Source organism: Chiloscyllium punctatum, chromosome 37 (genome assembly GCF_047496795.1).
Source record: "Chiloscyllium punctatum isolate Juve2018m chromosome 37, sChiPun1.3, whole genome shotgun sequence".
Classification (NCBI taxonomy): domain Eukaryota; kingdom Metazoa; phylum Chordata; class Chondrichthyes; order Orectolobiformes; family Hemiscylliidae; genus Chiloscyllium; species Chiloscyllium punctatum.
The window spans coordinates 396,846-420,287 of record NC_092775.1 but is presented as its reverse complement, the minus strand read 5'-3'; the positions used below and the strand labels follow the sequence as shown (position 1 = coordinate 420,287).

The 23,442-nt window shown below is 46.9% G+C and overlaps 1 protein-coding gene and 1 pseudogene across 3 annotated transcripts in view; one reads left to right on the top strand and one right to left on the bottom strand.

Annotated features, from left to right (window-relative positions):
- fer1l4 (fer-1 like family member 4) overlaps nucleotides 1-23,442 on the top strand; it is a 356,632-nt gene that overhangs the window by 149,465 nt on the left and 183,725 nt on the right. For all 3 annotated transcript variants that reach the window (XM_072556056.1, XM_072556055.1, XM_072556057.1), the window contains one exon: nucleotides 13,488-13,612. In XM_072556056.1, the coding sequence (XP_072412157.1) occupies nucleotides 13,488-13,612 (125 nt within the window). The remainder of the gene's footprint in view (nucleotides 1-13,487; nucleotides 13,613-23,442) is intronic.
- Nucleotides 8,596-8,714, bottom strand: LOC140463245 (5S ribosomal RNA; annotated as a pseudogene).

The following is a 23,442-nucleotide window of genomic DNA, read 5'->3' as shown; positions in this document are numbered from 1 at the left end:
ACCACACATTTGGTCACCTACACTGACTGTGAAGCCAGGGAGTGGATGAGTGACAGAATCTGAAGGGTTAATTTCTGTCTGGAGTCTAAATTTTGTTGACATTGAGCAACAAACTAAAGGTTATTGTTTAAAAGAGTAAATTATTGTTTAAGAGAAGTAAATTAAATTTCTTCCAGTCTTTAATAGATATACAATCTCCCTGAGAGCAATTGTATCTAGTAAATAAGCTACAATAAAAGCAGAATGTCAGGGCTCTTGTGGTGTAATGGTAGTGCCCCTAGTTTTGAGGTGGGAGATTGAGTTCAAGTCCCATCTGCTCTGAAGATGTGCCATAACATCTCTGAACTGGTTGATTTCTCTAAAATAAATAGATAGCATCCTAAAACTGAATGTAGGTGAGGAGGTTGTATTCCCTGACTCTCTCATGTGGTTACATTTGCACCCAGATGTCCTTGAAGCTTTAAGCGCTTGGTCGGCACTACAGAAGCGGGGGTCTATTAGCTCCTCCTCCTCCGAAATTACATTGATTTTTGTTTTTAAAAATCACATTGCTGTTAAATTGTTACTTGGGTATCTGGGTCTTTTCTAAAAAAAAGAACAGAAATTGCTTGATAAAGATTTGACATAATTTGCAGAGAGATAAACATAGTTAGTGCTTCGAGTCTGATATGGCTTCTTGACTTCCAAACCTCTTGGGTTCCCATCTCATGGAATAACCTAGCAGGATAGGCAGAAGTACTTGTTACTTCTGGGGCCTTCCATGGTTCAGGCTGCTGGCACCAAATCAAAAGCCCAGCTACAGGATACTTCAGGCACTGCAAAGCAGGAGCTAGTCCTTGCAGCATTGTGCTGAACCATTATGACTCAGCAGTTGAAGTCCTGATTTGCAAACAGGCTACAAGTGCTGTGGAGAGGAGAGCAATCCTTTTCCAGCTCACCTTCACAGGAACCCATACCATATCAAGCAACATGGAGTCATTTGCGTAGTTATTGTACAGTTAACTTTTGATTTGAAATGGTGAAATTTCAGTGATATTTCAGAGTGCGTCTGAAGAAGGATCACTGGATCTGAAACATTAATTCTGCTTTCTCTCTATAAATGCTGCCAGACATGTTGAATTTTCCCAACAACTGCTGTTTTTGTTTCTGATTTCCAGCCTCTTCAGGTTTTTGTGTTTTTTTGTTTACTGTTTTCAGTACTGGGATTGAGTTGCTCACTTGCCCCTGGACTCCACAGATTGCCCCCTGACAAGCACCCAAAAGGGAGTTAGATGTCCTTGTTCATGAAAGCTAACATGCAGGTATAGCAAGCAATTAAGAAACAAATTGGTATGATTACCTTTATTACAACAGGATTTGAGTATAGGAGTAAAGATGTCTTACTGTAGTTGTATAGGGTCTTGGTGAGACAAAATTTGGAATATCGGATTAAGTAGACTAGACATCTCTAGAGTTTAAAAGAATGAGAAGTGATTTTATTCAAAAGCACAAAATTTTTACAGGTTCTTGAAAGGTTAAATGCAGGAGGGGTGTTTTCCCTGGTCTGGAGGTGGTAGGACAAAGTAATCTTGAATAGCGGGCACAGTCTTAGAATGTGTGTGGAAGGTCTTATCTCAGAGTTATTTGAGGAAGTGACAAAGATGATTGATGAGAGTAGGGCAGTGGATAGTCTACAACTGAAACGTTAGACAAGGTCTCCCATGGTAGGATGGTTCAGAAGATTAAGTTGCATGAGATCCATGATGAGTTGATAAGTTGAATACACATTGGCTTCATCATAGCAGACTGGGGGTAGTTTTGGAGGGGTATTTTTCTGATTGGAGGTCTGAAACTGGCGGTGTTCCACTAGGATCAGTGCTGAGACATCTTTTATTTGCAATATTTATAAATGATTTCGATAAAAATATAACTGGCTGGTGAGTAAGTTTGACGAAACTGAGTACTGTGAATGCTGGAGATTAGAGTCGTGAGTGTGATGCTGAAAAGCACAGCAGATTAAACAACATCTGAGGACCAGGAAAATTGACATTTTGGGCAAAAGCCCTTCATCAGGAATTAGGCTGGGAACTTCGGGCTGGAGAGAAGGCAGCTGAGAGTGCAATAGGTGGATGGAGGGGGGGTAAAGGTGATAGGTTGGAGCAGATGGGTGGGAAGGAAGATGGACAGATGGGACGTGTCATGAGGTCGGTGCTGAGCTGGAAGGTTGAAACTGGGGCAAGGTTTGGGGGACGGGAAATGAGGAAACTGGTGAAATCCTCATTGATGCACATGTGGTTGGATCCCAAGGTGGAAGATGAGGCGTTCTTCCTCCATGTATCGGATGGTAAGGGAGTGGCAATGGAGGAGGCCCAGGACCTGCATGTCCTCGGCAGAGTGGGAAGGGGAGTTACAGTGTTGGGCCACAGGGCAGTGGGGTTGATTGGTGGGGGTATCCTGGAGATGTTCTGTGAAGTGCTCTGTGAGTAGGCATCCTGCCTCCCCAGTGTAGAGGAGACCGCATCGGGAGCAACGCACAGCCCTTCACTCCCTCTGCTCCAACCTGAACCTCACCATCAAACCAGTGGACAAGAGGAGTGCAGTGGTAGATTGGCTCATGACCTCTACATTGCTGAAGCCAGGAGCCAACTTGAAGACACCTCCTCCTACTGCTCCCTTGACCATGACCTCACCTCCAGTCACCAAACTATCATCTCCTAGGCTGTACACAACCTCATCACCTCAAGGGATTTCCCATCCACAGCTTCCAATGTCATAGTTTGGGAGCCCCGCACCACCCGATTCTACCTGCTACCCAAGATCCACAAGCCTGACTACCCTGGCCGACTTATCATCTCAGCCTGCTCCTGCCCCACCTAATTCATCTCCACATACCTCGATACTGTCCAGTCTCCCTGGTGCAGGAACTCACCACAAACGTTCAAGACACCACCAACGCCTTCCACTTCCTCCAAGACTTCCATTTTCCTGGCCCCCAATGCCTCATCTTCACCATGGACATCCAGTCCCTCTACACTTCTATCCGCCATGATCAGGGCCTCCAACCCCTCTGTTTCTTCCTCGCCCAACATCACCACCGGTACCCTTCCACTGACACTCTTAATAATTTGGCTGAACTGGTCCTTACACTCAACAATTTCTCCTTCGGATCCTCCCACTTCCTCCAGATGAAAGGGGTAGTGATGGGCACCGGCATGCACCCCAGCTATGCCTGTCTCTTTGTCGGCTACGTGGAATAGTCTATCTTCCACAGTGACACGGGCACCACTCCCCACCTTTTCTTCCACTACATTGATGAGTGCCTCGGCGCCACCTTGTGCTCCCATGAGGAGGTTGAACACTTCATCAACTTCACCGACACATTCCACCCCGACCTGAAATTCACCTGGACCATCTCTGACACCTCTCTCCTCTTCCTGGACCTCTCCATCTCCATCAACAGTGACCAACTCAACACTGACATTTTCAACAAACACATTGACTCCCACAGCTACCTGGATTACACTTCCTCCCACCCTGCCTCCTGCAAAAATGCTATCTCTTATTCCCAATTCCTCCGCCTTCGCTGCATCTGTTTCCAGGAGGACCAGTTCCACCACAGAACACAACAGATGGTCTCCTTTAAAGACTGCAATTTCCCCTCCCACACGGTTGATGATGCCCTCCAGCGCACCTCATCCACTTCTCGCACCTAAGCCCTTGAACCCCACCCTTCCAATCGCAACACGGACAGACCGCCCCAGTCCTCACCTTCTACCCCACTAACCTTCGTATACATCGCATCATCCTCTGCCATTTCCGTCATCTACAAACGGACCCCACCACCAGAGATATATATCTCTCCCCACCCCTATCCACTTTCCGTAAAGACCATTCCCTCCACGACTACCTTGTCAGGTCCACGCTCCCCCCCACCACCACCACCAACCCACCATCCCCTCCCAGCACCTTCCCCTGCGACCACAGGAATTGCAAAACCTGCGCCACACCTTCCCCTCACCTCTGTCCAAGGCCCCAAAGGAGCCTTCCACATCATTGAAGTTTCATCTGCACTTCCACACATTTCATTTACTGTATCCGTTGCTCCTGATGCAGTCTCCTCTACACTGGGGAGACAGGACACCTACTCGCAGAGCACTTCAGAGAACATCTCCAGGGCACCCACACCAATCAACCCCACTGCCCCGTGGCCAAACACTTTAACTTCCCCTCCCACTCTGCCGAGGACATGCAGGTCCTGGGCTTCCTCCATCGCCACTCCCTTACCACCTGACACCACATTTCCCCTCCACCTACTTCACCCCTGTTCCAACCTTCCAGCTCAGCACTGTCCTCATGACCCATCCCACTGGTGAGTAAGTTTGCAGATGACATGAAAATTTTGGAATTGTGGATAGCGAAGCAGTTGCCAAAGGATTCGGGAAGATAGCAATCAGTTGGAAAGTTGGACTTAGAAGTGGCAGGTGAAGTTTAATCTGGACAAGTGTGAGGTGATGCATTTTGGGAGGTCAAATGCAAGAAGAAAATATATAGCAAAAGGCAGGCCCCTCATTAATATACAGAGAGATGTTGGGATGCAAGTCCACAACTCCCTGAAAGTGGCAGCACAAGTGGATGAGGAGATAAAGAAGGCAGACAGCATGCTGGGTATATAAGTTGGCAAGTCATGTTGCAGCTGTATAAAACTTTAGTTAAGCCACATTTGGAGTTTGTATGCAGTTCTGGTCACCACACTGCAGGAAGGATGTGGAGGCTTCAGAGAGGGCACTAAAGAGGATAACACGATGTTGTCTGGATTAGAGTATTAGTTATAAGGATAGGTTGGACAAAGTTGAATAGTTTTCGCTAGAGCTTCGGAATCTGAGGGACAATCTGATGGGAATACATAAAATTATGTGAGGTTGATAGTCAGAATCTTTTTTCCCTGGATGGAAATGTCAAATTCTAGGGGCATAGTTTTAAAATGAGAGGAGGAATGTGTAAAGGGGATATGTGAGGCAAGTTTTTTATATGGAGGGTGGTGGGTGCCTGGGATATGCTGCCAGGGGAGATGGTACAAGCATTTTGACAGCAGTGTTTATGAAGTACTTAGACAGGCAGGCAGGAAATAGAGGGATACAGACCATGTGCAGGCAGATGGGATTGGTTGAGAATGGCATCATGGTTGGCACAGACATTGTGGGCTAAAGGGCCCGTTCCTATGCCGTTCTGTTGTATTTACTGGATTCTGTGTAATAAGGAGCAGAGATGAGGAAGAATTTATTCATTCAGAAGATGGTAAATCTTTGGTGTTCTTTGCTTGAAGAGCTGTGAAACTTCAGTCATTCAATATGTTCAAGGATGTGATTGATAAACTAGAAATTGCGATTCCAAGATGGCAGTGTGGCAGCAGCTCGTACCTGCCTCTTCGGACTGAACTACTAAACTCCAGGAGAAATATGAAACCCAGTGTTTGCAAACACTGTTACAGTGCAGGAACCGGCTGAAAATATACCTGGATGGAGAGCTGCAGCAGGAGCTACGCAATCTCGGCTTGCTTCAGAGACTAGACCTCCAGTCCTCGGCCTCGCCTTATGCCAATGGCCGCGTCTTGAGACGGTGTGCGAGGAGACGAAAGTGTGGTAAGCGTGGAGGAGTTCTTGGTTTGCTGCAGAGAACAAGCCCCCAGGCCATGGCCTTGCCTGATGCCAGTGGCCGGGTGTTAAGTCATCGGAAGAGGTGAGTGAGTGGGCGGAAGCTTGATAAGCATGCAGGAGTTCGTGCTAGGCTTAAAACAAACCCTAGGTAAACACAATGATTGCAGATGCTGGAAACCAGATTCTGGATTAGTGGTGCTGGAAGAGCACAGCAGTTTAGGCAGCATCCGAGGAACAGTAAATTCGACGTTTCGGGCAAAAGCCCTTCATCAGGAATAAAGGCAGAGAGCCTGAAGGGTGGAGAGATAAGCTAGAGGAGGGTGGGGGTGGGGAGAAAGTAGCAAAGAGTACAATAGGTGAGTGGGGGAGGGGATGAATTTGATAGGTCAGGGAGGAGGGTGGAGTGGATAGGTGGAAAAGAAGATAGGCAGGTAGGGCAAGTCATGGGGACAGTGCTGAGCTGGAAGTTTAGAACTAGGGTGAGGTGGGGGAAGGGGAAATGAGGAAACTGTTGAAGTCCACATTGATGCCCTGGGGTTGAAGTGTTCCGAGGCGGAAGATGAGGCGTTCTTCCTCCAGGCGTCTGGTGGTGAGGGAGCGGCGGTAAAGGAAGCCCAGGATCTCCATGTCCTCGGCAGAGTGGGAGGGGGAGTTGAAATGTTGGGCCACGGGGCGGTGTGGTTGATTGGTTCGGGTGTCGCGGAGATGTTCCGTAAAGCGCTCTGCTAGGAGGCGCCCAGTCTCCCCAATGTAGAGGAGACCACAATGGGAGCAACGGATACAATAAATGATATTGGTGGATGTGCAGGTAAAACTTTGCTGGATGTGGAAGGCTCCTTTAGGGCCTTGGATGGAGGTGAGGGAGGAGGTGTGGACGCAGATTTTGCAATTCCTGCGGTGGCAGGGGAAGGTGCCAGGATGGGAGGGTGGGTTGTAGGGAGGCGTGGACCTGACCAGGTAGTCACGGAGGGAACGGTCTTTGCGGAAGGCAGAAAGGGGTGGGGAGGGAAATATATCCCAATGGTGGGGTCTTTTTGGAGGTGGTGGAAATGTCGGCAGATGATTTGGTTTATGCGAAGGTTGGTAGGGTGGAAGGTGAGCACCAGGGGTGGAGGGGTGGGGTCTGAGGGCAGAGGTGCGGGATGTGGATGAGATGTGTTGGAGGGCATCTTTAACCACGTGGGAAGGGAAATTGTGGTCTCTAAAGAAGGAGGTCATCTGGTGTGTTCTGTGGTGGAAATGGTCCTCCTGGGAGCAGATACGGCGGAGGCGGAGGAATTGGGAATATGGGATGGCATTTTTGCAAGAGGTAGGTTGGGAAGAGGTGTAATCCAGGTTGCTGTGGTGTCGGTGGGTTTGTAAAAAATGTTAGTGTCAAGTCAGTCGTCATTAATGGAGATGGAGAGGTCCAGGAAGGGAAGGGAGGTGTCAGAGATGGTTCAGGTAAATTTAAGGTCAGGATGGAATATGTTGGTGAAGTTGATGAATTGCTCAACCTCCTCACGGGAGCACGAGGTGGCGCCAATGCAGTCATCAATGTAGCGGAGGAAGAGGTGGGGAGTGGTGCCGGTGTAATTACGGAAGATCGACTGTTCTACGTAGCCAACAAAGAGACAGGCATAGTTGGGGCCCATACGTGTGCCCATGGCTACCTCTTTGGTCTGGAGGAAGTGGGAGGATTCAAAGGAGAAATTGTTAAAAGTGAGGACCAGTTCGGCCAAACGAATGAGAGTGTCAGTGGAAGGGTACTGCTGGGGACGTCGGGAGAGGCAAAAAAGGAGGGCTTGGAGGCCCTGGTTATGGCGGATGGAGATGTAGAGGGATTGGATATCCATGGTAAAGATGAAGCGTTGGGGGCCGGGGAAACGGAAGTCTTGGAGGAGGTGGAGGGCGTGGGTGGTGTCTCGAACGTATGTGGGGAGTTCCTGGACTGGGGAGATAGGACAGTGTCGAGGTAGGTAGAGATGAGTTCAGTGGGGCAGGAGCATGCTGAGACAATGGGTCGGCCAGGGTGGTCAGGCTTGTGGATCTTGGGAAGGCAGTAGAACCGGGCAGTGCAGGGTTCCTGGACTATGAGGTTGGAAGCTGTGGGTGAGAGATCTCCTGAGGTGATGAGGTTCATTATGGTCTGGGAGATGATGGTTTGCTGATGGGGGGTGGGGTCATGGTCGAGGGGGAGGTAGGAAGAGGTGTCCTCGAGTTGGCATTTGGCTTCAGCGGTGTAGAGGTCAGTGCGCCAGACTACCACTGCGCCCCCTTTATCTGCTGGCTTGATGGTGAGGTCGGGATTGGAGCAGAGGGATTGGAGGGCTGTGTGTTGTGAGGGTGAGAGGTTGGAGTGGGAAGGAGGGGGATAGACTGGTTGAGGTGGTTAATGTCCCAGCGGCAGTTAGAAATGAAGAGGTCGAGGGCAGGTAATAGGCCATCGCGGGGTGTCCAGGTGGATGCAGTGTGTTGGAGGTGGGCGAAGGGGTCCTCGGAAGGTGGGCGGGAGTCCTGATTGTGAAAGTAAGCTCAGAGGTGGAGGCAGCAGAAGAAATGTTCGACGTCATGGCGTGTATTAAATTTATTGATGCGTGGACAGAGGGGGATGAAGGTGAGTCTTTTGCTGAGGACTGATCGTTCGTCCTCAGTGAGGGGGAGGTCTGGAGGGATGGTGAAAACTCGGCAGAGCTGGGATCTGGTGTGGGTGTGGAGCTGGGAGTGGGGGCGGAGCCGGTAACTGGAGTGGGTGTGATGGTGGGGGAAATGGGGGTGGAGTCATGAGCAGGGGTGATGTTGCCCTCAGGGTTCTGGGGGCCGGGAATAGTGACAGTGGGATCTGTGGGGGGGGGGCGTGTCAGCAGAATGCAGGTGAGTGGCGTTGATGGGGGCGGAAGTGGTGGCAGACACGGCAGTAGGGGTGGCGGAAGTCACTGAGCGTATGACATCAGCGATGATGTGAGGGGCAGAAGTGATGTAAAGCCTACTGCACCTGGCATTCCCAGGCGGTCTCCCATCCAAGTACTAACCAGGCCTGAGTCTGCTTAGCTTCCGAGATCTGACTAGATCAGGAGTTCTCAGACTAGTAAAACCACCCCTAGCCAGCCAATTCTCCCATCCATTCTGTTCCCTGGACAACAAACTGGACTGCATCCAACTGCAGCAGGTGTCTTGGCTTGAGTTCAGAGACTGCTGCGTCCTTACTTTCACAGGAACATGGCTTAGGGACAGAGTTCCAGACACTGCCATCCAGCTATAAGGGCTCACCTTGTTTCGTGCCGACAGAAATGCAGCTCTGTGCGTTAAGGCTCAGGGTGGAGGTCTGTGTCTCTACATCAGCACGGAATGGTGTGAAGACTCCATGGTATCTCCAGTTACTGCTCATCACTGGTGGAGTTTGTGACTGTTAGATGCAGACCATTTTATTTGCCATAGGAATTCACCGGCGTCCTTATTGTTGTGGTGTATATTCCTCCCAGCGCTAATGCTAAGGAAGCACCCTGTGAACTGTATGGGGTTACTAATGGATTGCAGAATGCACATCCTGACGGTCTTATGAGGAAAGGCTGAGAGACTTAGGTCTGTTCTCATTGGAAAGAAGAAGGCTAAGAGGGGATTTGATAGAGACATACAAGATGATCAGAGGATTAGATAGGGTAGACAGTGAAAGTCTTTTTCCTAGGACGATGACGTCAGCTTGTACGAGGGGGCATAACTACAAATTGAGGGGTGATAGATTTAGGACAGATGTCAGAGGCAGGTTCTTTATCAGAGAGTGGTAAGGGTGTGGAATGCCCTGCCTGCCAATGTAGTTAACTCAGCCACATTAGGGAGATTTAGCAATCCTTGGATAAGCACATAGGTGATGATGGGATAGTCTAGAGGGACGAGCTGAGAATAGTTCACAGGTCAGTGCAACATCAAGGGCCAAAGGACCTGTTCTATACTGTATTGTTCTATGTTCTATGCTCTTTGTTTATTATTGCTGGAGATTTCAACCATGCGAATCTCAAGACTGTGTTTCCTAGATTCCATCTGCACGCAGTTTGCGATGACAGGGGAGAACACGTTAGATCTGGTTTACACAAACATCTCCAACACATATAGGACAGAGCCCCAGCGTCACGTCAGCTCCTCAGACTACATCTCTGTTATGCTAATCCCAGCATACTGACCACCCATCAGATGTGTCAAACCGGTTCTGAAGCAGGTGAAAACAGCCAGCAGGAACTATATCTGCTCTTCAAGATTGTTGCGAGCGCACTGACTGAAGCATATTCGGGGAGGTGACAACCGATTGCAATTCCATCAACTTAGAGGAGTATGTGATGTCGGTGATTTGCTACATTAGCATGTATATTGACGACGTCACTGTGTCCAAGACCATCACCTCTTGTCCCAACCAGAGGCCATGGATGATTGTAATGGTGTGTGCGCTGCTGAGGACCCGTGATTCTGCCTTCAGAGCAGATGACAAGGGGGGGGCCCAACAACAGCGAGGGCCAACCTGATCTGGGCCATCAAAGAGGCAAAGCATGCATCCGCACAGAGAATACACAGCCTCTTTCAGGACAGTGGCGATATGTGGAAGGGCATCGAGGCTATCACCAACCACAGGACAGCATTGCTTGCTTGTGCTGGTATGCCTCCCTCCCGGCTGATTTAAACAACTTTTATGCACAGTTTGAAGCTCAAAATGACATGGTAGCAAGGAAGTCCATCCCCCTTCCCAATGACCAGGTGCTGTGTCTGACCATGATGTGAGGAAAACCCTATGGAGGGTCAACCCACGGAAGGATGCTGGACCAGATAACATCCCTGGAAGAGTGCTCAGAGGATGCTCTGACATTCTGATGGATGTTCTCACGGACATCTTTAACATCTCCTTGAGCTATGCCGTAGTTCCAAAGTGCTTCAAGCCCGCTACCATTGTCCCCATGCCGAAGAAGTCATCAGCATCCTTTCTCAATGACTACTGCCCTGTTGCGCTTACACCCGTCATCATGAAGTACTTCGAGAGGCTCATTATGAGGCATATTAGGACCCTTCTGCCCTCCTCACTGGACTCCCTGCAGTTTGTGTATCGACCAAACTGCTTAACCGTTAATGCCATTTCTACCAGCCTCCATCTGGCCCTCACCCACCAGGAGAAGAAGGACTACTGTTCATAGACTTCCGTTCTGCATTTAACACTTTCGTTTCTCAACACCTGATTGGAAAGCTGAATCTGCTGGGCCCAAATACCTCCCTTTGTAACTGGATCCTGGACTTCGTGACCGAGAGACCTCAGTTAGTCTGGATTGGTCGATTTTACTATAAACCAACCGACTCCCACAGCAACCTAGACTACACCTCCTCCCACCCTGCTCCCTGTAAAAATGCCATCCCGTATTCCCAATTCCTTTGTCTCCGCCGCATCTGCTCCCAGAAGGACCAGTTCCAATACCGAACAACCCAGATGGCCTCCTTCTTCGAAGACCGCAATTTTCCCCCAGATGTGATCGATGATGCTCTCCACTGCATCTCCTCCACTTCCCGCTCCTCCGCCCTTCAGCCCTGCCCCTCCAATCACCACCAGGACAGAACCCCACTGGTCCTCACCTACCACCCCGCCAACCTCCATATACATCACATCATCAGTCGTCATTTCCGCCACCTCCAAACGGACCCCACCACCAGGGATATATTTCCCTCCCCTCCCCTGTCAGCGTTCCGAAAAGACCACTCCCTCCATGACTCCCTTGTCAGGTCCACACCCCCCACAAGCCCAACCTCCACTCCCGGCACCTTCCCCTGCAACCGCAAGAAATGCAAAACTTGCACCCACACATCCCCCCTTACTTCCCTCCAAGGTCCCAAGGGATCCTTCCACATCCGCCACAAATTCACCTGCACCTCCACACACATCATTTACTGCATCCGCTGCACCTGATGTGGCCTCCTCTATATTGGGGAGACAGGCCGCCTACTTGCGGAACGTTTCAGAGAACACCTCTGGGACACCTGGACTAACCAACCCAACCACTCCATGGCTCAGCACTTCAACTCCCCCTCCCAGTCCAGCAAGGACATGCAGGTCCTTGGACTCCTCCATCGCCAGACCATAGCAAAAAGCCGGCTGGAGGAAGAGCGCCTCATCTTCCGCCTAGGAACCCTCCAACCACAAGGGATGAACTCAGATTTCTCCAGTTTCCTCATTTCCCCTCCCCCCACCTTGTCTCAGTCCCAACCCTCGAACTCAGCACCACCTTCCTAACTTGCAATCTTCTTCCTGACCTCTCCGCCCCCACCCCCACTCCGGCCTATCACCTTCACCTTAACCTCCTTTCACCTATTGCACTTCCAACGTCTCTCCCCCAAGTCCCTCCTCCCTACCTTTTATCTTAGCCGGCTTGGCACACTTTCCTCATTCCTGAAGAAGGCCTCATGCCCGAAACGTCGATTCTCCTGCTCCTTGGATGCTGCCTGACCTGCTGCGCTTTTCCAGCAACACATTTTCAGCTTTGTTCTCCAGCATCTGCAGTCCTCACTTTCCCCTTTGGTACAACATCTTCAACACCATCACACTGAGCATGAGGGCCCCGCAGAGCTGTGTGCTCAATCCACTACTGTTCACTCTGCCGACATACGACTGTGTAGGGATGCATAGGTCGAATCACATCATCAAGTTCGCTGATGATACAACTGTAGTAGGTCTCATCAGCACGAGTGACGAGTCACCAAACAGAGAGGAGTTGCAGCGGCTAATGAACTGGTGCAGAGCCAACAACCTGTCTCTGAACTTGGACAAGATGAAATAGATGGTTGTTGAATTCAGGAGGGCATGGAGTGACCACTCTCTGCTGGATATCGATGGCTCCCCCATGGAGATCATGAAGAGCACCAAATTTCTTGGTATACATCTGGTGGAGAATCTCACCTGGACCCTCACCACCAGCTCCATAGCCAAGAAAGCCCAGCAGCATCTCTGCCTTTTGCGCAGGCTGAGGAAAGCCCATCTCCCCCTCCGCCGCCCCCTCCACCCCCCCATTCCTCACCACATTTTTCGGAGGGTTCATTGAGAGTACCCTGAACTGCTGCATCACTGCCCATCTCAGATCATAAGACCATACAACCCCTACAACAGATAGTGAGGACAGCTGAGAAGATCATCGGGGTCTCTCTTCTCTCCATTACAGACATATACACCACAAGCTGCATCTGAAAGACCCCACACACCCCTCACTCAAACTCTTCTCCCTCTTGCCATCTGGCAGAAGATACCGGAGCATTTGGTCTCTCACGTCTAGACTTCAATGGTTTCTTCTCCCAAGTCATCAGGCTCCTTAACACAGTATGATTGGACTCTTTCCCATCTAAAATTTCTTGCCCTTTGAATTGCTGCTAGAAAAATGTCTGTTATTCATCATTCTTCTGTTGCACTGCAACTTCCGTGTTTTGCACTTCTTATACATTTCATGCCATGTATGAGTGTATAGTCTATGCTATCCATGTTGCAGCTCGGTCCTGGAGGAATACTGTCTCACTTTCACTGTATCTGTTGTATATGGTAGAAATGACAAATAAAAAGCTACTCTCTACTGTCTACTAACATCAAACAAAATGGAAATAATGCAAGCTGGAGGTGTTGAAGTAGAAGATCAGCCATAATCCTATTGAACAGTGAAGTGGGTTTGATGGGCTTCATTACTGCCTCCTGCTTCAATTTTTTTATGTTTGTACGATCTAATATCCCTTTCTTTGGTTCTTTGTCAAGTGTTGCCTGATTATACTCCTATTAATCACCCTGAGTCATGTTGCTATGCTAATGGTGTTATATAGATGCAATTTGTTGTGTGTTACTGACCATCAATTTTTTTTCTCTGCTAATAGACAGTAGTTATTTCCAGTTGCGAGCCCACATGTATCAAGCTCGAGGTGTCCTTGCAGCCGATGATACTGGATTATCTGACACTTTTGCAAGAGTTGTATTTTCAACTCAATGTCAGTCAACCAGGGTAAGAAACTTCAATTAATTTTTGACAATGTGCATTTTTTTGTTTGGCGTTTGTTTTAGTGACTTTTGTGTGATGTTAATGGAAACCTTTGAGATCAAATTTGCTCCACATCAAGTCTCATTACAGATTCACTAAGCTAAACCAATGGGACATGCAGTATTGTAGACTGTTGATTTTATTCCCTTTGGCTGCTGTAAGACCATCTGTCAGTTGGAGAGATATTGACAAGTCCTGCGAGAGTCTTGGTTTTAGCTGGTTAAACTTGAAGAATTTTGGACTTCCAATATGATCTTTCAGCACTATTTTTAAGGAGGAGTGAGTTTCAAACTGTGAACTATTTAGAACAGAGCAAATTATAAACAATTAAGGAAAGAAAGAAGTATCAGGTTGGTCCCCAGAAATGCACAATGATCTCTTCTTTCGATCCAGGATGCTAGAATTTGAACACTTTGATGGGTATTACACAGATGATTATTAGACCTGGCTAAGACCTTTAAGATCTAATCTTTATTCTGTATGACCTATATTCTATGATCTATCCTTTATCTTTTATCAATAATTTATCCTCTATGATTGATACTTTATGAGCCTTTGGAATACTCTTCCCCAAAAGGCAGGTGGAAGCAGAGTTGTTGTATCTTTTTAAGGTAGAGATGGAGAGATTCTTGATAAGCAAGGGGGTGTATGGTTATTAAGAGTTTGTGTAGTCATCAGATCATCCATAATTTTATCAAATGGTAGAGCAAATTTGAAGAGTTGAATCGACAACTTTGCTTCTGATTTGTATGTTTTGTAACGTCAAAGGTGTTAGTGAAGTCACTATCCTGGCTGTGGGAGTTCTTATGGTTGTCTCTTCCATTTACTTCATTGTGGTAACACAGCTCAGAGATGTGTGAAGAACTGTGATTAACCACGCTATGATAATGAGAGCACATAGAGAAATCGCCATTATTCTGGGTTCAAACTGCCAGAAGTGAGGAAGACCTGTGATAATGTTGATGGCCTCTGATTGCTGATAGTAAGGAAGGTTGGAGATAAGACAGTTAGTTCTAAATGTATTCTAAACAGGGCAGCCTGTTCTATGTATTAAGGAAAAGTACTTATTTTACAACACTCTCTCAGATGTCATAGAGTCAAAAGGTTGTACAGCTCAGAAACAGATCCCTTGGCTCAACTCATCCATGCCAAGCAGCTTTCCTAAACTGAGCGAGTCCCATTTATGTGTGTTTGGCTTGTATTCCTCTAAATCTTTCCTATCCACAACCTGTCCAAATGTCTTTTTAATATTGCAATTGTAACCACCTTTATCAGATCCTCTGGCAGCTCGTTCCATATATGCACCACCCTCTGTGAGATAAAGTTGCCCCTTAGATCCTTTTAAATCTTTCCCCTCTCACTTTAAACTAAGCTCTCTAAGTTTGGACTCCCCTCCCCTGGGGAAAAGATCTTTGCAATTCACCTGTCTCGATTTTATAAATGTCTGTAAGGTCCCCCTCAGCCTCCTATGCTCCAGTGAAAAAAGTCCCAGCAAATCCAGCCTCTACTTATAACTCAAACCTTCTAGTCTCAGGAACATTCTAGTAAATTTTTCTTTTTGCACCCTTCCCAGTTTAAAACACTCTTCCTATAGCAGCATCAGTCAACATAAACCTCTAATCTTCCACATGGATGATCTGATCATTTGAGTTTCAGGTTGTCCAGCATCATTATCTGGAAAAACCTAGCATTCTCATAGAACATAGAACAATACAGCACAGAACAGGCCCTTTGGCCCTAGATGTTGCGCCGACCTGTGAACTATTCTCAGCTCGTCCCCCGACACTATCCCAAAATCATCCATGTGCTTATCTAAGGATTGTTTAAATCTCCCTAATGTGGCTGAGTTGACTACATTAACAGGTTGGGCATTCCACGCCCTTACCACTCTCTGCGTAAAGAACTTTCCTCTGACATCAAAGGTTTAAAAAAAAGGTTATTGGGCTAGTGTAGGTTAGGTAGGCTTTGGTCGGCGCAACATCGAGGGCTGAAGGGCCTGTACTGCGCTGTATTTTTCTATGTTCTATGTTCTATCTGTCTTAAATCTATCACCCCTCAATTTGTAGTTATGCCCTCTCATACAAGCTGACATCATCATCCTTGGAAAAAGTATTTCACTGTCTACCCTATCTAATCCTCTGATCATTTTGTATGTCTCTATCAAATCCTCTCTTAGCATTCGTCTTTCCAATGAGAACAGACCCAAGCCTCTCAGCCTTTCCTCATAAGATCTTTCCTCCAGACCATGCAACATCCTGGTAAATCTCCTGTGCACTTTTTCCACTGGTTCCACATCCTTCCTGTAATGGGGCAACTAGAACTGTACACAATATCCCAAGTGTGGCTGTACCAGCATTTTGTATAGTTGTAGCATGATATTGCGGTTTCGGAACTCAATCCCTCTACCAATGAAACCTAACACACCATATGCCTTCTTCACAGCCATATCCACCTGGGTGGCAACTTTCAGGGATCTATGCACATGGACTCCAAGATCCCTCTGCACATCCACACTACCAAGAATCTTTCCATTGACCCAGTACTCTGCCTTCCTGTTATTCTTCCCAAAGTGTTTCACCTCACATTTAGCTGCATTGAACTCCATTTGCCACCTCTCAGCCCAATTCTGCAGTTTATCCAAGTCCCGCTGCAACTTGTAACATTCTTCCAAACTGTTCACTACTCCACTGACTTTAGTGTCATCTGCAAATTTACTAATCCATCCACCTATGCCTGCGTCTAAGTCACTTATAAAAATGACAAACAGCAGTGGTCCCAAAACAGATCCTTGTGGCACATCACTAGTAACTGGACTCCAGACTGAATATTTTCCATCAACTACCACTCGCTGCCTTTTCCCAGAAAGCCAGTTTCTAATCCAAATTGCTAAATCACCCTCAATTCCATGCCTCTGCAATTTCTCCAACAACCTACCATGTGGAACCTTATCAAAAGCTTTACTGAAGTACATGTATAACACGTCAACTGCCCTACCCTCATCTACATGCTTGGTCACCTTCTCAAAAAACTCAATGAGGATTGTGAGTCACAACCTGCCCTTGACGAAACCATGTTGACTATCTAAAATCAAATTGTTGATTTTTCGATGATTATAAACCTTATCTCTTACAATCCTTTCCAAAGCCTTTCCTACAACAGAGGTAAGGCTCACTGGTCTATAATTACCTGGGTCATCTCTGCTGCCCTTCTTGAACAATGGCACAACATTTGAAATCCTCCAGTCCTCAGGTACTAAACCTGTAGACAATGATGACTCAAATATCAAAGCCAACGGCTCTGCTGTCTCCTTCCTAGCTTCCCAGAGAATACTCGGATAAATCCCAACCGGCACAGGGTACTTGTCTACTTTCACTCCTTCTAGAATTGATAACACCTGTGCGTAACAAACCTCGATCTTTTCTAGTCTAATATCTCGTACCTCATTCTTCTCCTCTACAATATTCTCCTTTTCCTGAGTGAACACCGATGAGAAATGTTCATTTAGCACCTCTCCGATCTCTACAGGGTCTACACTCAACTTCCCACTTCTGTCTTTGACTGGACCTATTCCTGCCCTAATCATCCTTTTATTCCTCACACACCTATAGAAAGCTTTAGGGTTCTCCTTTATTCTATTTGCTAAAGACTGCTCATATCCTCTCTTTGCTCTTCTTAACTCTCTGTTTGAATCCTTCCTAGCTGATCTGTAACTCTCCATCGCCTTATCAGTACTATCTTACCTCATCAACACATAAGCCTCCTTCTTCTTCTTAACAAGAGATGCAATTTCTGTAATAAACCACAGTTCCCTTACCTTATCACTTCTTCCCTGCCCGACAGGGACAAACCTCTCAAGGACACGCAATATCTGTTCCATAAACCAGCTTCACATTTCGATTGTCTGCATCCCTGCATTTTGCTACCCCATCCTATGCATCCTAATTCTTGCCTAATTGCATTATAATTGCCCTTGCCCCATCGATAACTCTTGAACTGTGGCATGTACCTATCCCTTTCCATTGCTAAACTAAATTATGGTCACACTCTCCAAAGTGCTCACCTACAACTAAATCAAACACCTGGCCTGGTTCATTACCAAGCACCAGATCCAATGTGGCATCCCCTCTTGTCGGCCCTTCGACATACTATGTCAGGAAACCCTCCTGCACACATTGGACAAAAGCTGATCCATCCGACATACTAGAGCTATAACATTTCCAGTCAATGTTGGGGAAGTTAAAGTCCTCCATAATGACCACCCTGTTCCTTTCACTCCTACTCAGAATAGTTTTGTTAATCCTCTCTTCCACCTCCCTGGAACTCCAAGCAGGGTGACCTCTCCTCTCCTGTTTCTAACCTCAGCCCACACTACCTCAGAAGACGAGTCCTCATCAAAAATTCTCTCAGCCACTGTTATACTATCTTTGACTAACAAGGCCATGCCTCCCCCTCTTTTACCGCCTTGCTGTTTTTAATGAAAGATCTAAACCCTGCAACCTGCAACATCCATTCCTCACCCTGCTCTATCCATGTCTCCGAAATGGCCACAACATTGAAGTCCCAGGTACTTATACGTGCTGCAAGCTCAACTACCTTATTTTGAATACTTCTGACGTTGAAGTAGACACACTTCAAACCACTTTGCTGTCTGCCTACACATTTCTGTGACCCTGAAATCTTGTCCCTGTCCTTCCTACTCCCATCCTCCTGTGTACTGGAACTACACCTCAGGTTCCCATCCCCCTGCTGAGCTAGTTTAAACCCACCCGAATAGCACCAGCAAATTTCCCACCCAGGATATTAGTACCCCTCTGGTTCAAGTGAAGACCGTCCTGTTTGTACAAGTCCCACCTTCCCCAGAATGAGCCCCAATTATCCAAAAGCATGAAACCCTCCCTCCTGCACCACCCTTGCAGCCACGTGTTTAGCTGATAGCTCTCCCTATTCCTTGTCTCACTATCACGTGGCACGAGTAACAATCCAGAGATAACAACTCTGTTTGTTCTAGCTCTCAGCTTCCACCCTAGCTCCCTGAAATCTTGCCTTACATCCCTATCCCTCTTTCTACCTATGTTGTTGGTACCTACATGGACAACGACTTGAGGCTGGTCACCCTCTCCCTTCAGGACCCCAAAGATACAGTCCAAGACATCATGGACCCTGGCACCTGGGAGGCAGCACACCAACCGCGAGTCTCGTTCGTTCCCAACAAACCTTCTATCTGAGCCTCTAACTATTGAGTCCCCAATGACTAACACTCTCCTCTTTTCCCTCCATCCCTTCTGTGCAACAGGCACAGGCTCTGTGCCAGAGATCTGGGTCCCACTGCTTGCCCTAGGTAAGATGTCCCCCTCAATAGTATCCAAAACGGTATACATGTTTTTCAGGGGAACGACCACAGGGGATCCCTCCACTGACTGTTTTTTCCCCTTTCGAACAGTCACTCAGCTTTCTTCTTGTCTAGGAGTAACTACTTCCCTGTAACTCCTATCTATCGCAGCCTCTGCCTCCCGAATGATCCGAAGTTCATCCAGCTCCTGCTCCAGTTCCCTAACACGGTCTTGGAGGAGCAAGAGTTGGGTACACTTCCTGAAGATATACCTGATATGTCCCTGGTCTTTAAGGTTAGAGGAGGTGGTTGGGTGGGAGGCCCTACAAAGGTAGAGTCTCAGGTTGAGAGGACACTGACTTATATAACAGGACGGAAATAAAAATAAGAAGTCCCTCCTTTTCCAGACACCTCTGCTCTCTGACTTCAAATTTAAAAGCCCAAATCAGTGACTCACCGCTCCTGGCAGGCCCCTGGTGCAAGCTCCCGCCCTTTGAGTTGCTGCTGCCACTGAAAAACAGAAATGGAGGACTCCTGCGCTCGTGGTAAGTTTTTAAAGGCACAAATCATTGACTCACTTCTCCCGGCAACCTCCCGCCCTTCGAGTTGCTGTTGCCACTGAAAAACAGAAATTATTAAGAACAAAAACAGAAATTTCTGGAGAAACTTGGCTGATCTGGCAGCTTCTGTGAAGAGAAAGTAGAGTTAATTTTTCAGGCCTAGTGACCCTTCTTCAGTATTGATTTTAGTTAGGAAAATATTTAGCATATGTGCTGAATATGATATGGGGGGGAGGGGGAGGGTAAACAATAGGTGGAAGCATAGAGGCATCGTGTCATAGAGATGTACAGCATGGAAACAGACCCTTTGGTCCAACCCGTCCATGCCAATCAGATATCCCAACCCAATCTAGTCCCACCTGCCAGCACCCGGCCCATATCCCTCCAGACCCTTCCTATTCATAATACCCATCCAAATGCCTTTTAAATGTTACAATTGTACCAGCTTCCACCACTTCCTCTAGCAGCTCATTCCATACACGTACCACTCTCTGTGTGAAAAAGTTGCCCTTAGGTTTCTTTTATATCTTTCCACTCTCACCCTAAAACTATGCCCTCTAGGTCTGGACTCCCCCACCCCAGGGAAAATACTTAGTCTGTTTATCCTATCCATTACCACTCATAATTTTGTAAACCTCTACAAGGTCACCCCTCAGCCTCCGACGCTCCAGGGAAAACAGCCCCAGCCTGTTCAGCCTCTCCCTATAGCTCAAATCCTCCAACCCTGGCAACATCCTTGTAAATCTTTTCTGAACCCTTTCAAGTTTCACAACATCTTTCCGATAGGAATGAGATCAGAATTGCACGCAATATTCCAATAGTGGCCTAACCAATGTCCTGTATAACAGCAACATAACCTCCAAACTCCTGTACTCAATACACTGACCAATAAGGGAAAGCATACCAAGCGCCTTCTTCACTATCCTATCCACCTGCGACTCCACTTTCAAGGAGCAATGAACCTGCATTCTAAGGTCTCTTTGTTAAGCAACACTCCCTAGGACCTGACCATTATGTGTATAGGTCCTGCTAAGATTTGCTTTCCCAAAATGCAGCACCTCGCATTTGTCTGAATTAAACTCCATCTGCAACTTCTCAGCCCATTGACCTATCTGATCAAGATCCTATTGTAACTTGAGGTAACCTTCTTCGCTGTCCACTACACCTCTAATTTTGGTGTCATCTGCAAACTTACGAGCTATATCTCTTATGCTCACATCCAAATCATTTATTTAAATGACAAAATTAGAGGACTCAGCACCGATCCTTGTGGCACTCCACTGGTCACAGGCCTCCATTCTGAAAAACAACCCTCCACCACCACCCTCTGTCTTCTACCTTTGAGCCAGTTCTGTATCCAAATGGCAAGTTCACCCTGTATTCCATGAGATCTAACCTTGCTAACCAGTCTCCCATGGGGAACCTTGTCAAACGCCTTACTGAAGTCAATATAGATCACATCTACTGCTCTGCCCTCATCAATCCTCTTTGTTACATCTTCAAAAAACTCAATCAAGTTTGTGAGACATGATTTCCCACGCACAAATCAGTCCTTGCCATTCCAAATACATGTACATTCTGTCCCTCAGGATTCCCTCCAACAACTTGCCCACCACCGATGTCAGACTCACTGGTCTATAGTTCCCTGGCTTGTCCTTACCACCCTTCTTAAACAGTGGCACCATGTTAACCAACCTCCAATCTTCCGGCACCTTACTTGTGACTATCGATGGTACAAATATCTCAGCAAGAGACCCAGCAATCACTTCCCTAGCTTCCCACAGACTTCTAGGGTACACCTAATCAGGTCCTGGAGATTTACCAATTTTTGTATTTCAAGACATCTAGCACTTCTCCTCTGTAGTATGGACATTTTTCAAGATGTCACCATCTATTTCCCTACATTCTATATCTTCCATGTCCTTTTCCATAGTAAATACTGATGTAAAATCCTCGTTTAGTATCTCCCCCATTTTCTGCGGCTCCACATAAAGGCCACCTTGCTGATCTTTGAGGGGCCGTATTCTCTCCCTAGTTACCCTTTTGTCCTTAATGTATTTGTAAAAACCCTTTGGATTCTCCTTAATTCTATTTGCCAAATCTATCTCGGTGGAGCCCAGGAGGAAGAACAGCAATTTTGCAGATAAAGGAATGGGTAAAGGCCAGTCTGGGAGATTCCTAATGAAGGGCTCTGGCCCAAAAATCAATTCTCCTGCTCTTAGGATGCTGCCTGACCTATTGTGCTTTTCCAGCAACACACTCTTGACTGGGAGATTCAGTAGCTGCTAATGCAGCCCATTATGGCTGACAATGGGTTGTTTGTGGTAGCAGGGATAAAGTGAGGACTCCAGATGCTGGCGATCAGAGTCAAAAAGTGTGACGCTGGAAAACACAGCAGGTCAGACAGCATCTGAGGAGCAGAAAAGTTGATGTTTCGGGCATAAGCCTGATGAAGGGCTTAGTCTCGAAACGCCGACTCTTCTGCTCCTCAGATGTTGCCTGATCCATTGTGTTTTTCCAGAGCCACACTGTTTGTGCTAGTAATCCGTGTGATGACAATGTCTGATGTGAGGCTTTGGGATGAAAACATGAGAGAACATGCTCAGGCCCTAAAATTATTTGTCACACCACACCAGGTTATAGTCCAACAGGTTTATTTAAAATCACAAGCTTTTGGAATGCTGCTCCTTTGTCACTGCACCTGATGAAGAAGCAATGCTCTGAAAGCTTGTGATTTTAAATAAACCTGTTGAACTATAACCTGATGTCATATGACTTCTCACTTTGTCCACCCCAGTCCAACACCAGCATCTCACAAGGAATTAAGGGCTATGGGAAGAGTGCGGGTAAGTGGAGTTGAAATGCCCATCAGCCATGATTAAATAGCGGAGTGGACTCAATGGGCTGAATGGCTTTATTTCCACTCCTCTTTCTTATGATCTGATGGTCTTATCTCCACATCATGCCTAAAATTATTGAACTCAAATTTGAGTCCTGAAGGCTGCAGGGTCCCCAGACAGAACATGAGATGATGTTCTTCCTGCTTATTCTGAGCTTCACTAAGCAATGCAGCGACCTGCGACAGAAATGATGTTATTGTCGAAGTAGCAGGTATTCCAAAGGTCATTTTTGTGGACATAGTTAATTGCCACCATCGCTGCTAATTATATAGAATATGTTTCAGTTTTGCTTCATCACCTTTCATAACTTACAGATAATCTCTAACAATTTACCTGTTACACTTATCACTCTTAAGGAGTTTTGAAGATCCAGCTTGTCATCTTGCCTCGACTGTTTCAAAGTTTAACTAAATGGCATTGAACCTAACAGAGAGTGAGCAATCCAGATCAGTCTCATGAAAGTATAGCAGTGGTATATGTCAAACCTAACTGGGATAGCACACTGGAAATCCAGCACTGCTATTCCCACATTTGTCACAAAAGTTAAAGATTTTATTAGAGTACACAAAAATTCCTTAATCTAACTATCCTTCAGATCCAGGTTAACAGAAAACATGGGCAGGTTTCTGTACTTAACAAGAATGACTATTTATTGCAAATAAGTAGATTCTACCTCCAGGTAAACAGTTATGAACTTCAATATATAGTTAAAACTCTAACCCCTTATAAACTCCCAACTGGCCCAAAACACACAGACAGACAGATAGGCACAAAAGCATTAATATTATGGATGGAGAGAAAACTGGGCAGCACTGCTGCCTCACAGCGCCAGGGACCATGGTTCGATTTCGGCTTCGGGCGACTGTCAGTGTAGAGTTTGCACATTCTCCCTGTGTCTGCGTTGGTTTCCTCTGGGTGCTCTGGTTTCCTCCCACAATCCAAAGATATGCAGGTTAGGTGAACTGGCTGTGCTAAATTGCCCATAGTGTTCAGGGATGTGTGGAT